The sequence below is a fragment of the Schistocerca cancellata genome, chromosome 4 (assembly GCF_023864275.1).
Source record: "Schistocerca cancellata isolate TAMUIC-IGC-003103 chromosome 4, iqSchCanc2.1, whole genome shotgun sequence".
NCBI lineage: Eukaryota > Metazoa > Arthropoda > Insecta > Orthoptera > Acrididae > Schistocerca > Schistocerca cancellata.
In genome coordinates this window covers 64083555-64098545 of record NC_064629.1, presented here as the reverse complement: position 1 = coordinate 64098545, position 14991 = coordinate 64083555, and the positions used below count along the sequence as shown (strand labels likewise).

The window sequence follows — 14991 nt, the reverse complement described above, 5'->3', positions numbered from 1 at the left end:
GTGCACTATGTACCACGAGTGTAGTTAGCAATCTGATTAGTTTCTGCCAAGAGACACATGTCCCTGTCACTGTACAATCTAAAATGTTGTACCCACTATTTTTTTCTTTGTTACTATTGTTATTTTTTAAAAGGCTGAATTAAGTAGCAACTTAATTTGTAATTTGTATACGTGTGTTTGTTAAAGGTGTGGAGAACATCCAGCAACCTAGTTCAGAAGAAAAGATTGAAACTCCCTCCAAAAATCCTAGCACACCAGAAGTGATAACAAGTGTTGATGAGTTTGTGCCTGATGGAGGACAGATAGACAATTCATTTCTTGAAGACAGTCCTGTCACATGTGCATCTCCTGTACACAAGGAGGAAGATACAGACAGGTAAATGTAGGAAAATAAGATGTTATTTATATATTTATTGATCCTAACTTATTTTTATGCTTTTTCCACTTATTTCTTATACAGTTAGTAGCATTGATTCATTGACAGTTGTCAAAAGACTTTAATATGAATCACATTATAAGTTTAAAAAGTTTGTAGTATTAAATCAAGAAAAGAGTTACCAGTCTTATGGAATCTGTTCCTAACCTCCTACAAATCAAACAACTTGTAACTCTATGCAATTAGCCCAGACAAAGAAATTAATAAACTAGACTGAACTGAATGAAGATATGAATTTAAACAATCCCATGATTTCCCCATAAGCTCTCCAACTAAATGCTGGAATTCTTTTCAAAACAAACTTTTGAGCTATTACTTCTGCTGTAAACAAGGCCTAGTGGTCATTGTCAGCTTTGTTTCACTTTATTCATTTTTTTCCACCTTTTGTAACATTGTGTTATCATTTGCATAAGGATGCTTTTATGATACGTAGTACACTCTCACCATTTTTATTTCTGTGCTGCTCTTTCAGAACTTAGGTGTGTTGTCGATTACTCCTAAGTGGTCAACAAAGCGAAAAGTTTGTGATGGCAGCAAAGACTATTTTGTTTACAACAAAAATACACTTTATTTTTCATTGTAGCCCGATTTTATGTCAACACAGTTTGTTCAACATTTTTGGGTGAGTAGATTTTATCCATGGAATATGGTTCAGGAAAATCTGCAAGATACACATCTATGGCTGCCATAACCTACCGATTGGTCTCAAAATGTTTTCCAGTCACAACTTCCTTTATGTGTGAGAATAGGTGGAAGTTAGTGGATGTCAGACCTAGTGAAGAAGATAGATGTTCAGCTATTTGTGCATCAGGTTCCACATTTTCCATATTGCTAAACACCCTTGTAGACGAGCCATTATCTGGACAAAATATGATTTTTTTTAAATGTTCAATCCAGGCTTTTCTGGTGTATTTTTTCATCCAATTGGTCCCAAAAACTTGCTTAGTATCCACAATAATTGTTAATGTTGTATTCTTTGCAAGATAATCAATAAGAATAATCCGTTTTGCATCCCCGAAAAGTTAGGCTTGCATTGCTTTCTTTCAATGAAATATCTTGTTAATGACTGCTCATCTACAGGGTGATTATAATTATATAATCAAAGTTAAACTTTCAAAACGCTGTAGAAATAACACCACTGGTCAGAATAACGTCAAATTGCAACAGAATATTATCGGAGCAGGGGAAAACATATGGTCGAAGAAAAAAAAGTATGAAAATTGATCAATAGATGGCACTGTATGTGTCAGAATACGTAAATGAAAACACCTGTCATGTGCACAACCCACTGAAGTTGGTATAAACACGCCGGGTACAAGGCTTTTCCTCCTTTCGCGTCTGTGGCATTCACCATGACTGTCTTGATGCAGGATCGTGCTCTCCTTGTAAAGTTGTATTACAGGAATGATGACTGTGCACGTGTCGCTCTGCAGAAGTTCTGGACATTGAAGGCTTAGAAAAAAGGCGTTGGTCCAATGACTGCTGTGGGTCTGGAGAAAATGATTCGGAAATTCGATAAGACAGGTTCTTTTGGTGTGCAACCTAGTAGAGGGAGGAAACAAATTGATTCGACGGCAGCGGAAGCAGTGGCCACAGCAATGCAGGAGGAGACGAGTGGTGCTGTGCAAACGCGTAGTGCACGTGGAATTGCTCGAACATTGGACATACCCGTGAGCTATCCATTCAAAATTACCCATGTGCATGAATTGCTTCCTGGTGACCAGCCAGCAAGAGAGGCCTTTGCCTTAGAATTTCTTGCTCGCATGGAAGTGGACACTGATTGGCCGTGGAAGATTTTGTGCACAGGCGAAACCTGCTTCCATCTGACAGGGTATTTCAATACACAGAATTGTCGAATATGGGCAATGGAAAATCCACATGCAAATCAACCAATACCACTTCATCCTGAAAAGGTCACTGTGTCGTGCGGGTTTATGGCATCATTTATCATAGGGCCATATTTTTTCAGAGAGACAGCTGCTTCTGATCCTGTTAACTGTACCATCACCGATAAGTGCTATGAGTGTCTTTTGCACAACCATGTTATTCCAGCCCTCCAACAGTGTAGATGTGTGGATGAGATCATTTTTATGCAAGATAGCGCACTTTCACATATTGCTTATCCAGATAAGCAGTTGCTGAAGCGCCATTTCAGAAATGCTAGAATTATCCGATGCCATTTTGCTACAGCCTGGCCATCCCGATCACCTGATCTTAATCCGTGTGACTTCTGTCTGTGGTGCTGTCTGAAAGATGTTATGTTCAGCGTTCCAATTGCAAACTTAGCTGCATTGAAGGCACACATTGCGCAACAAATTCTGGAGGGCACCCCGGAAATACTTCGATCAGTTGTGGAACATACTGTTTCTTGATTTCAACTTGTTTGCAGAAAACAGTGGACAGCATATTGAACATGTTTTGCGCCAGTCACATGGAAATTAATAATCCGATTTGATTTTGATTGATGCTTTTTATGTGTTTTTTGGCCTCAGAACAATTAAAAACCAATGTGATTGATGCTTTTATGTGGTTATTGACCTTAGAACAATTAGAAACCGATGCGAGTGATGCTTTTTATGTGAGTTTTGGCCTTTGGACAAATAAGAAGTGATTTTTCCCATGCAATGTGATATGACCTTGCCGTGGTGGATGGGCTTACGTAACTAACAGTATCACACCTGTACACCCATGCACACTGAGTAGTACGGTTTGCTTAACGTCAAATGTACACCTTAGGCATTGTTATATGATTCATTTGTCATTTTAGTCAACCGCTTTTAAATTATGATGTTTACAGTGCCATCTATTGCTACATTTTGTAACTATTTATTTTTCTTCTGCCGTACGTTTTCCTCCTCCTCCAATAATGTTCCATTGCAGTTTGACATCGTTCTGACCAGTGATGTTATTTCTACACTGGTTTGAAAGTTTATCTTTGAGTACAATCACCCTGTATATCTCATCATTTTTGTTCCTGGTAGATTTGTTTACACAACACCCCTATTTTATTTATTAATTGGTTGACTGTATGATAAAGATTATATTTGATTGTGGAGTCCTCTGTAGGTAACTTATTAGTTAGAAAAACAAATTTTTGGTAGTAATTAGTTATTTTTTGTTATGAAAAGAGAAAAGTGGTATACAGGGTAGGACAGAAAGGGGAAATGGGTAAGACTTGTAACATAATGGCCAGCATTTATCATATTGCCCCAAAAATATGCTACCCTTTTTATCTAAATTTCGTCCTTGTAAAGTTAGGATGTGGCTTATATCAGGTACCTTGTCTTTTTGCATACCCTTGCTGTGCAAAAATTATGCTCATTTGCAGCAATACAACTAGTGCCTGTAACTGAAACTGGTGGCAGTGCATTATATTACACAACAATACAAACTTTTACCAGTATTTTATTGGCATTCACATTGTGTAGGTCTACCAATATTGTTCTTTAGCTTATAATTCCATTTCAGTTGGATACTGGTAGGAAAGCCTGATTTATGCCAATATGAACAACCATTTAGAGTGAAAATTGTCGTCAAGCTAAGGAATTCAATGCAGTTAAGTGAAAGTTTCAACTTATAGTTCTGCATTATGCCAAAACCACAACCAACAGAGGGGCTGGAAGAAAGTGTGGACTGATTGAATCTAAGTCTTTGTTTGTCCATCTTTTCAGAGATGGTTGCAGGACTCGTTTGTTCAGTACAGAATATCAAATCAGACACATTTCAGCCATCTAATTTCCAAACTGTTATTTTATTGGGCTACCAGTTTCTGTGATATGTTATGCCATCTTCAGACCCCCTGACTGACATGCAGGAAGATTCCAACCCTGGTTCTGGTCAAAATAGCAACCAGCATTCAAAGACTGGTATCTGTAGATTTCTGCTTGATAGAGTGATCAGTTCAAAAAGTCAACAGGTGATGTTTGAAGTGATCACTGTATCAAGCAGAAATCTGCAGATACCAGCCTTTGAATGCTGGCCCCTATTTTGACTGGAACTGAGTTAGAATCTTCTTTCATGTCAGTCAGGGGGCCTGAGGATGGCATAATATATTGCCAAAACTGGTAGCCCAGTAAAATAACAGTTTGGAAATTAGATGGCTGAATGGCATTTGATTTGACATTCAAGATGCTGGGTTGCTTCAGTAGAAAAATGGAAGATGGCTGTTACAACAAGAAAATCGTCACTTGAAGCTGAGGTTCTTTCCTATATGCAAGATAAGAGGAAAAATAGGATGCCTATCTCATGAGAAATAATCCAACTGAAGGTCTTGGAAATCGCAAGAGTCTTAAACATGCCACGAGGAGACTTCAGTGGGAATGTTGATTTGATTTGATTTACGCAGGGAGACAAAACCAACAGTGGTCTTAGCCCAATGTTGTCCACACTGCAACTAAACTGAGTTTATTGTGGGATTTGCTCCCTGTGATTCAAGTGAAACCAAGTGGTACCCTTAAGAAGTAGTAGGAGACTCTTTACTAGTAACTTATTAGTCACATTTTCTTCAGGCTCTACTGACCTGAATATTCTGTGTAATTTGCCTTCCAGAGCTTTGCACTGGAATGTTATATGTGGTGCAGTGTCATCCTCCTCATCTCACAGTCTGCAGTTAGAGGTTTCTTCTTCTGTACCCATCATATGTAGGCCTTTCTTAAAGTCTCCATGGCCAGTCATGAGTCCTACCGTGAGCTTAATCTATTTCTTGTTCAAGTTCAGTATTACAGAACTTTTCTTAAAACATGATTTCAGTATCACCAGCTTGCGCTCTGCTTTTGTTTTTGGACTGTAGCCCAATATTCTACATCCTGCCTCTTGATTCAGGCCACATAGTTTTGATTTTACCATCCCATTAGTGGTGGTTAGGATGGGTTCTGGTCCAATAAATGGAGTCATCATGCTTGTCCTTGCCAGTGTATCAGCTTGTTCATTGCTACTAACTCCTGAGTGACCAGGGACCACAGCAGGCATACTCCAGCCCCAGTGCCTTCATCTGTTTTTGACTTGTCAGTAAAACAGACCATGTCTCCTGAACAATGTAGTAACTCGTTCTACCACTGCTCCCTTCTTTCAGTTGTTACATTGAAAGGTTTATTAAAGCAGCTAGAGTTACTTTATGGTCAGCTACCATTTCCTCAATCTTTCCTATATTTACCACACTCACTATATCGGTCTAGAATTGTGGATATCCTACAGGAATCCAGTTGTTTCCAGCTTTTAACATGTATGCCCTGCTGCTGCCTCCATTGTAACCCAAAGGTGTTATGGACGCATGTACAGCATGGTCTCCATCCCAGCAGTTCCGCCTGTTATGGCTAAACAGGCCAGTCTCTGCATGTTGCCAAGCTCCTTAGCAGTCACCTTTTCTGCTTTATTCTACCATACTGTAGCCCCATAAATTTTTCTATCTGGTTTGATGCGGCCCGCCATGAATTCCTCATCTGTACCAACCTTTTCATCTCATAGTAAGACTTTCAAGCTATGTCCTCAGTTATTTGCTGGATGTATTCCAATCTCTGTCTTCCTCTACAGATTTTACCCTCTACAGCTCCCTCTACTACCATGGAAGTCATGCCTTGATGGCTTAACAGATGTCCTATCATCCTGTCCCTTCTCCTTGTCAGTGTTTTCCACATATTCCATTCCTCTCCAATTCTGCATAGAACCTCCACATTCCTTACCTTATCAGTCCACCTAATTTTTAGTTCATCTGTAGCACCACATCTCAAATGCTTTGATTCTCTAGAGCTCCAGTTATCCCACAATCCATGTTTCACTACCATACAATGCTGCTCCAAATATAAATTCTTAGAAATTTTTCCTCAAATTAAGCTCTATATTTGATACTAGTTGACTTCTCTAGGCAATGAATGTCCTTTTTGCCAGTGCTTGTCTGCTTTTGATGTCCTCCTTGCACCGTCCATCAGTGGTTATTTTGCTGCCTAGGTAGCAGAATTCCTTAAGTTCATCTACCTAGTGACCATTAATCCTGATGTCAAGTTTATTGCTTTTCTCATTTCTGCTAGTAGAGTGCCCCACAAACCAAACATCATCATCTCATTTCTGCTACTTCTCATTACTTTCATCTTTTTTAAATTTACTCTAAATCCATATTCTGTATTCATTAGATGGTTCATTCCATTTAGCAGATCATGTAATTCTTTTTCACCTTCACTCAGGATAAAAATGTCATCAGCGAATCATATCATTGATATCCTTTCACCTTGAACTTTAATTACACTGTTGAACATTTCTTTTATTTCCATCATTGCTTCTTCAATGTACAGATTGAACAGTAGGGACGAAAGATTACATTAATGTCTTATACTCTTTTTAATCCGAGCTCTTAGTTCTTGGTTGTCCACTATTATTATTCCCTCTTGGCTCTTGTACATATTGTATATTACCTGTCTCTCCCTGTAGCTTACCCCTATTTTTCTCAGGATTTTGAACATCTTGCATCATTTTACATTGTCCAATGCTTTTTCCAGGTTGACAAATCCTATGAATATACCTTGATTTTTCTTTTGTCTTGCTTCCATTATCAACCGCAACATCAGAATTGCCTCTCTAGTGCCTTTACTTATCCTAAAGCCAAACTGATCGTCATCTAACCCATCCTCAATTTTCTTTTCCATTTTTGTATATATTATTCTTGTAAGTAACTTTCATGCATGAGCTGTTAAGCTGATTGTGTACAGTGTTGTATATCCAGCACATATTTCTGGGATATAGACTCATTTTTTATCACAGGTCCTTCTAGTGCTAACATGAGTACTTTTTTTGCCGTGCAACATATATACTTTATGCAAGGGGTCCATGACAATTTCACATCCAGGGTTATCCCTAGATACTTCACTATCCCTTCTACTGGTAGAATTTTTTCAAGGCACTTGGGGTTCAAGTAGGTGTGCTGGATTTCCTTTCTCATAAATGGTACTACAACAGTTTTCTTGAGACTAATCCCTAGATCCTGTGTTCTGCACCAGTGTTACACAATGTCTAGTGCACATTGTGCCATTGTTTTAAGAGCACCAGCAAATTTGACAAGTATTACTATGACTGAATCATCTGCATAAGTAGCCTCTGGTATTTAACTCTTCAGTGTGTCCATTCACCATTTGGTTCCACAGTAGTGAGAACAATACCCCTCCTTGTGGACACTGCCCAGTAGTGTTGATTGCCATTTTCTCATTCATCATGGTGGCTTCTATCTTTCTTCTGCTTAGGATGGTCTGAATCCACCTGCATGTCGTGGTCTCGGTGCCATGCTCGTCTGCAGCTCTAAACATGGATTTGAATATTATATTGTCAAAAGCCCCCTCGATGTCCAGCATAGAAATATTTCCTGAAAGTGTAGAGCTTTTTCCACCTTCCAATCAATTTGGGCAAAGTTTCACATGATTGTTTCATGTGTTGATTTACATGTAGAGGAACCTCACTTAATCTCTTCTCCCTTATGTGCACAATAACTGGTTTTTCTAGTGTCTTTAGAGGAAACTGGACAGTATGGCATCAGGGGATGTGCAGACAAATGGATTCATTGTTCCTAAGCAATCATATACAGAAAGTTAACATGAAGTACACTAATAAACAACTCAGTTCAATAACCAAAATCCTATCTACTGGGTAAACTGTTAAACAAGATGTACCACAGGGCTCAGTATTTGGGACCTCTACTATTCATCCTGTATATTAATGATTTTAGCCTGAATGGAGATGCACACAGAACCATAGTATTTGCTGGTGACACAACTGTACTCCTTAAAAGAGAGAACACACAGGCTGTCCAGAAGGCTGTGGACTTTGCTACTGAGCAACTGGGCAACTGGAATACAATCAACAGATTAACCATCAACCGTAAAAAGAACAGTTTCCATGAGCTTTCACACCCCACAAAATGCAAATCCCTCTCAACCACTTGTAATGTCAAATAACCAACCAATAAATCCAAATGCTGTGTTCAAATTCCTGGATCTGTGGTCTGTGGGTAAAAGATAACCTGAAATTGAATAAACATACTGAAAAGGTAACTGCCAGAATAAGTACTGGCTGCTATGCCGTGAGTATGCTGAAATCATGTGCTAGCCAGAAAACAGTAACTAGTGCACACTATGCATATGTACGGGCCTGCCTAAAATATGGTGCGCTATTCTGGGGAATTTTTCAACTGCCCTGAGCATTTTCAAAATCCAGAAGAGAGCCACATGGACGTCCAACTATTCAGCAAGCTTCACACATGTACTAAGTCTGTTGGAGACAACATACAATTTAGTAAAGCCATGAAGTTCTGTCTGCTGTGTCACTGTTTTTACCCTGTAAAAGAATACCTAGAAAAGTTATTTTGCTGTTTATTTTTAAGTGCAGAACATGAACAACTCAGTGAAGCTATTTTAGTCAAGTTGTTGCAGTGTGTTATAATACCATAGTCTCCCCATAATATGGGTTAAAAATGTTAAATTTTATCCAATATCTGTAACTCACTGTGTATTATCAGAACACATGGATTTAAATGAATAAAGGAGGACAGGCTGATGGGTTTTATATCCTTGGCCTTGGTGAGATGAATTTCCCTGGCTTCGGAATGAAAACATCCCTCATTGTTCTCCAAGAATTAGGAATGATTGTTGCTACTATGCTGACCCGACTCTAAACAGTCTACATAGGAATCTAATTACATGCTCTCCTGTTTGTTATAGTAGAACTGGAAAGATACCATCAGGGCTTGATGAGTGCTTGAAACATTCACACCGCCCACTGGATTTCATAAAATCAACTCATTCTCTGGTAGAATCCTAGTTTTCCCTTTGATTACATGTAAACCACTGTCCTTCAGGGATTGACTCCTGGCCTGTGTTACCTGCCAGAGTGCACTGCGGGAAGTGAGTCTCAAAGAGCACATCCAGCATGTCACTCGCTGTCCTTGTATACTTACCATCCTCCTTCCTTAAAATACCTTCTGGATTAGTTGGTATTCTAGTGAGGGTTTTATGAAGTCTAGAACAAGTAGCTGTACCTTCCAATTCCTCACAAAATACCTTCCAGGTAGATAAGCTTTGCTGGTTTAATCATAAGGTTGTATTTGACAAGGGCCTCCTGATATTTTGCCTGTTGTCCTTTCTTCTGTGCAAGGTTGAACAGTCTTTCTATCTGTTTCCTTTTCACTTCCAGATTGTTGTTCCACCAAGGTATGTTCCTGTTTGTGCACTTCTTGGTGATTGGGCAGTTCTCTAAATATGAAGCTGTGACGGCAGATGTTACTGCCTCTGCTATTCCCTCAAAATCTAATGGGTTCCTCATCAAAGTTTTGACTTGAGATATGCATGAGTTTAGATCTTTCCTATATGAGTCCCAATCTGTTTTCCTAGGATTCCTATAGGCCAGGGTCTGTTTAACACCCATTTCAACCTCAAACTTAATATACATGTGTAACAACGAAGATAATCAGTTTTTGACACTGTAATTCAATGGATAAAAAATCTACTACCAACCAGGCAGCAGGAGAACACATGTTTAAAAAAAGGTTTTGCATATGCAAGCTTTTGGAGCCAGTCGCTCCTTCTGTCAGAAGGGTTGAAGGAGAAAGAAGAGGGATGTAGGAAAAGGACTTGAGATGTTTAGAAAAAAGGGGTAGAGTTCGGGAAAGTCATCCAGAACCCTGGTTCAGGAGACACTTACTGGATGGGATGAGAAGGAAAGAGTCTTTCCTGCCTTAGTTTCCTGCCTTAGCTTTTTCTGGATCCATTTATGCTGAGAAGTGGGAGTATTAGACTCCTCTCTTGTTCTCTGTCTTAGAGGTGGAAGGAATCTGATTACCCCTTTCACTCTGGGACTGTCTTTTTTAGGAGGTCTTAGGTTCAAGACCTTTTAGTTCCCTCCATTTTTGTTTAGGAAGCCTTTCTTTACATTCCTTTTGTTTCTTTTCTTTGAGAAGTTTCCTCCTCTATAGTCTCAAACAAGGATTTAATCTTGACCTGATCCAACATCACAGTAACAGTTTCCACTTCTTGGACTAGTTTGATCACCCAATTCAATTGCAGAAACAATTTCCATCAGTTCCAGCCCTGATGCTTGGGTGTTTGCAGTCTCTTTAGGTCCTTTAGTTTTTGTTTTCTTTTCAGTGTTCTCCATTTTGATCCAACGAGTATTGGGGATCTGTTTGGTCAACATCATGGTACCCCACATGGTGCAAGGCTAATTACTCAGCATGTGTCACGTCACACCTTGGATGGGATCTGGGGAAGTGGGGAAAGACTGTGGGAGTGGATATGGTGAGATGGGCATTGTAAGACGCTTTGTCTGGGTCATCCATTGAGGCCTGTGTGGTGTAGAAGACACTGCCAGCAGCTGTGCTATCGCTGGCATAGACCTCAGCTTCTTGCTAACTCACGAGCATCTCCATCCATACAGACAGTGCTTTTACAACGTGCCATTTCCTGGAGAGTGTGGAAGTATTGGTTGGTGTCGTTGGTTTATGTGGAGAAATGCCTTGATCTCTTATGAAGTACTACAGTAGCACAAAGAAGCCAGCAGATTTTGAGCAGGAAACAGTTTGACTCCCAGCAGTACATTATCCAGTTGCAAAAGAGTCACTCGTGCCCTTTTCATCAGCTGACAAAACACTAGTAATTTTCAACATGCCAAGGAACATGACAGTAGGCATTTGGAATTGCAGACCTGGAGCACTGCATGCTAAGAGAGACATGGTAGTTTTGGATACTCTTAAGGGACATGTAACTGCTGAAGTAAAAGATTAACTTTTTGCACAAAAGACAGACCTTGTTGTAATACCCGGAGGAATGACTTCACAACTACAGGTGCTATACGGGACCATAAACAAGCTGTTCAAGAATATTTCTGAAAAATTTATTCAGATTGGCTCCTGGGAGAAGGCCATGCGCTTGCACCATCCTGTAAGATGAAGAAGCCATTGTGACACCCTTCTGTGTGAGTGGATTCGTGATTCATGGCTCTCCATAGCATCAGAGACCACCGTCAAGGGGGTTTAAGAAATGATGCATATTGAATGCACTGGACTGCAGCAAGGATGACATACTTTGGGAGGAGAATGCAGAAGGTGATGAGAGTGAGACTCAGAATCATGAACTCAATACCAGTATTGATAGTGATGAGTGTGAATAAGACAAAATATGGTACCATTAAGTGCCACTGTGTCGTATTGAACAAGTAAATTTCTGGTAATTTTTCTCTTCTCAGTCAACGTGCAGCTTATTTTTGTGCAAAATATTTATTTTTATTTCTTCTTCAAAATTTAAATGTGCAGCTTATATGCAGTGTCAGATTATTATAGGGCTAATATTCCAAAGGGCAGTGAGAAGACTTTCCCAATAGAGAAACAGGCCTTTGGCATATACACACATCAAAAAAAAGTTTTGCATCACACCTATTCCCGGAACTCCTGAAGATAGATGTTGACTGTGGGTATTGTATCACAGACACAGTCCCTTTGACTGTTCAGAAATGTCACTAAAACCTCCCAAAGATGTAAACAACCATGCATGAGCAGCGCCTATTAGATGGAGGGGGTCAGACAGCTGATCAGTTCCAGTCATTCCACCAGGAAGGAAGTACATGGCTCATGTTGTCTGTAGTTCAACCATGCCTAGACGGTCAGTACCGCAGTTCGTTTGTGTCTGCATTGGTACATTATGCCAGGAAGGCCTCTCAACAAGGGAAGTGTCCAGGCATCTTGAAGTGAACCGAAGCGATGTTGTTCGGACATGGGGGAGATACAGAGAGTCAGCAACTGTTGATGACATGCCTCGCTCAGGCTGCCCAAGGGCTACTGCTGCAGTGGATGACCGCTACCTACGGATTATGGCTTGGAGGAACCGTGACAGCAATGCCACCATGTTGAATAATGCTTTTCATGCAGCCTCACAACATCATGTTATGACACAAACTGTGCTCAATAGGCTGCATGATGTGCAACTTCACTCCTTACTTCCATGGCGAGGTCCATCTTTGCAACCACGACACCATGCAGTGCAGTACATATGGGCCCAACAACATGCCGAATGGACCACTCAGGATTGGCATCGCATTCTCTTCACCAATGAGTGTCACATATGCCTTCAGCCAGACAATCATCGGAGATATGTTTGGAGGCAACCCGGTCAGGCTGAACACCTTAGACGCACTGTCCAGTGAGTGCAGCAAGGTGGAGGTTCCCTGCTGTTTTCGGATAGCATTATGTGGGACCGACGTACACCGCTGGTGGTCATGGAAGGTGCCGTAATGGCTGTATGGTACATGAATGCCATCCTCTGACCGATAGTGCAACCATATCGGCAGCATATTGGCGAGGCATTCATCTTCATGGATGACAATTCCCACCCCCAATGTGCACATCTTGTGAGTGACTTCCTTCAAGGTAATGACATCGCTCGATTAGAGTGGCCAGCATGTTCTCCAGACATGAACCCTATCGAACAAGCATGGGATAGATTGAAAAGGACTGATTATGGACGACGTGACCCACCAACCACTCTGAGGGCTCTACGCTAAATCGCCGTTGAGGAGTGGGACAATCTGGACCAACAGTGCCTTGATGGACTTGATAGTATGCCACGACGAATGCATGCATCAATGCAAGAGGATGTGCTACTAGGTATTAGAGGTACCGGTGTGTACAGCAATCTAGACCACCACCTCTGAAGGTCTTGCTGTGAAGGTCTTGCTGTATGGTGGTATGACATGCAATGTGTGGTTTTCATGAGCAATAAAAAGGGCAGAAATGATGTTTATGTTGATCTTTATTCCAGTTTTCTGTACAGGTTCCGGAACTCTCGGAACCGAGGTGATGCAAAACTTTTTTTGGTGTGTGTATTCTACTGGTTCGAGATTTATTTCCTGATTACATTTTTTTATCTCATTGTCTCCTGTCACTCTTGTGAAAGTTGAATACTGTTTAATTGTATTCCTCACTATACTTACCATCAGTGTTTAAATTAACCAGCTCGTAAACTTCATTGTCCAAACCAGTGGATGAAATAGTAATATGTTCATGAAAAATCCTGTTTAGAAGGTAAATAAGCATTGAATACCCAGCAAAAGGGGAGGAGGGGGAGAGAGAGAGAGAGAGAGAGAGAGAGAGTACAATGTGATGCTGCCAATTTGCTCCCGTCAGTTTGCACAGTCTGACAGCTGACTGCATGCCTTCATTCTCAGTGTTCCACAATGAACTGAATTTTTAGATATACACACACACACACACACACACACACACACACACACACAATATTGTCAGTAATCACCATATTGATGCCTTTGTCTTTATATACTGTCAGTGTTTCATCTTTTGAACAATAATGATCCATTTTGTTAGTCAAATGAATTTTTCCATTACTTACATTATTCATCCACAGTGACTGAATATACTCAAAGCATTTTCAAATTGGAAAAATGTGTCACATTACTAATATCAAAAACAGATTGTTTGATTTTGTTTTATTGTGTGACATGCTTACAGTATTTACTTTGTTAAAACTTTTGTTCTTGCATTCTGTATTTACATAGGATTTAATGTGTTGCATGAACATAACTGCATTATTATAGGTCCACAGATGGGTCTTTGGCTATTAATAAGTGTATGCAAGAAAAATTAATAATTTATAATACCTGGGTAGTTCACAGTAAGAAATCCATGCTGACATTTGTTCAATGCAGATTACTTGCATTACATTATTAGTGACTGGTATTTATGACTTTGTTTAGAAGACAATGTGCCATTGTTGAGGTGTGTGTTTTATTTGTTGTGCCATGTTTCAAGTGTACTGGGGTCAAGTAACTGAAGTAGTGCCCAAAAAGAAAGAATTGAACCAGGCAGCCCCAAACAACTGCAGATGGGGTCTCCTGGCCAATAATGTCATACAATCATTTCATTTCTCTCTCATAGAGAAGTGTACTATTATTGAGTATTTGTCCAATTTTAAAGCAATTGAATTTCAGCTAATAATGGATTCGAGTGAACTGTAGTTTCAGTATGGTACATGTTCACAAAAACTACACTAAAGCTGCCACTGTTCTGCAGCATTGTTGATTTTGAAGGTTAGCTACAAAGTTAAGTGCTGCAAGAACTGTAAATTGTAGCAATCAATAATAGATGCAAATTAGAGCTGCACCTGTTGAGAAACATTATTCTGTGTTTTCATGGTTCACAGCTGATTCATGCGGGCATACAACTCTAATTTTAAGTTAACGGTGATTCATAAAGCAGAGATCGCGAACCGATGTGCGGCAGAAAGGAACTTTAGTGTCACAGAAGAAAATGTTTGTAGGTGGCATCACATGAAGAATAAATTAAAGATTGCTAGTTCTGTGTGCCAAATTTTCAGGTGACCGAATCAGGGAAGGTTTTATCTGTTGGCGCAGCAGACTGTTCAATGTATGCAAGAAAAATTCAATGAAGACTTACCGACTGCCAGAGAAATTAGCCAAATGAAGGTACTGGAGATAAAGAGGAATTTTCCAACTGTATGTCTCGCAGCAAGTGAGGACGATGAAGGGGCTGAGGCTTACATTACAACAAAGAACAA

General features: G+C 40.0%; 1 protein-coding gene across 2 annotated transcripts in view; it reads left to right on the top strand.

The window, feature by feature from the left end:
• LOC126183359 (rab-like protein 6) overlaps positions 1-14991 on the top strand; it is a 190875-nt gene that overhangs the window by 111082 nt on the left and 64802 nt on the right. For both annotated transcript variants that reach the window (XM_049925276.1, XM_049925277.1), the window contains exon 8: positions 187-376. In XM_049925276.1, the coding sequence (XP_049781233.1) occupies positions 187-376 (190 nt within the window). The remainder of the gene's footprint in view (positions 1-186; positions 377-14991) is intronic.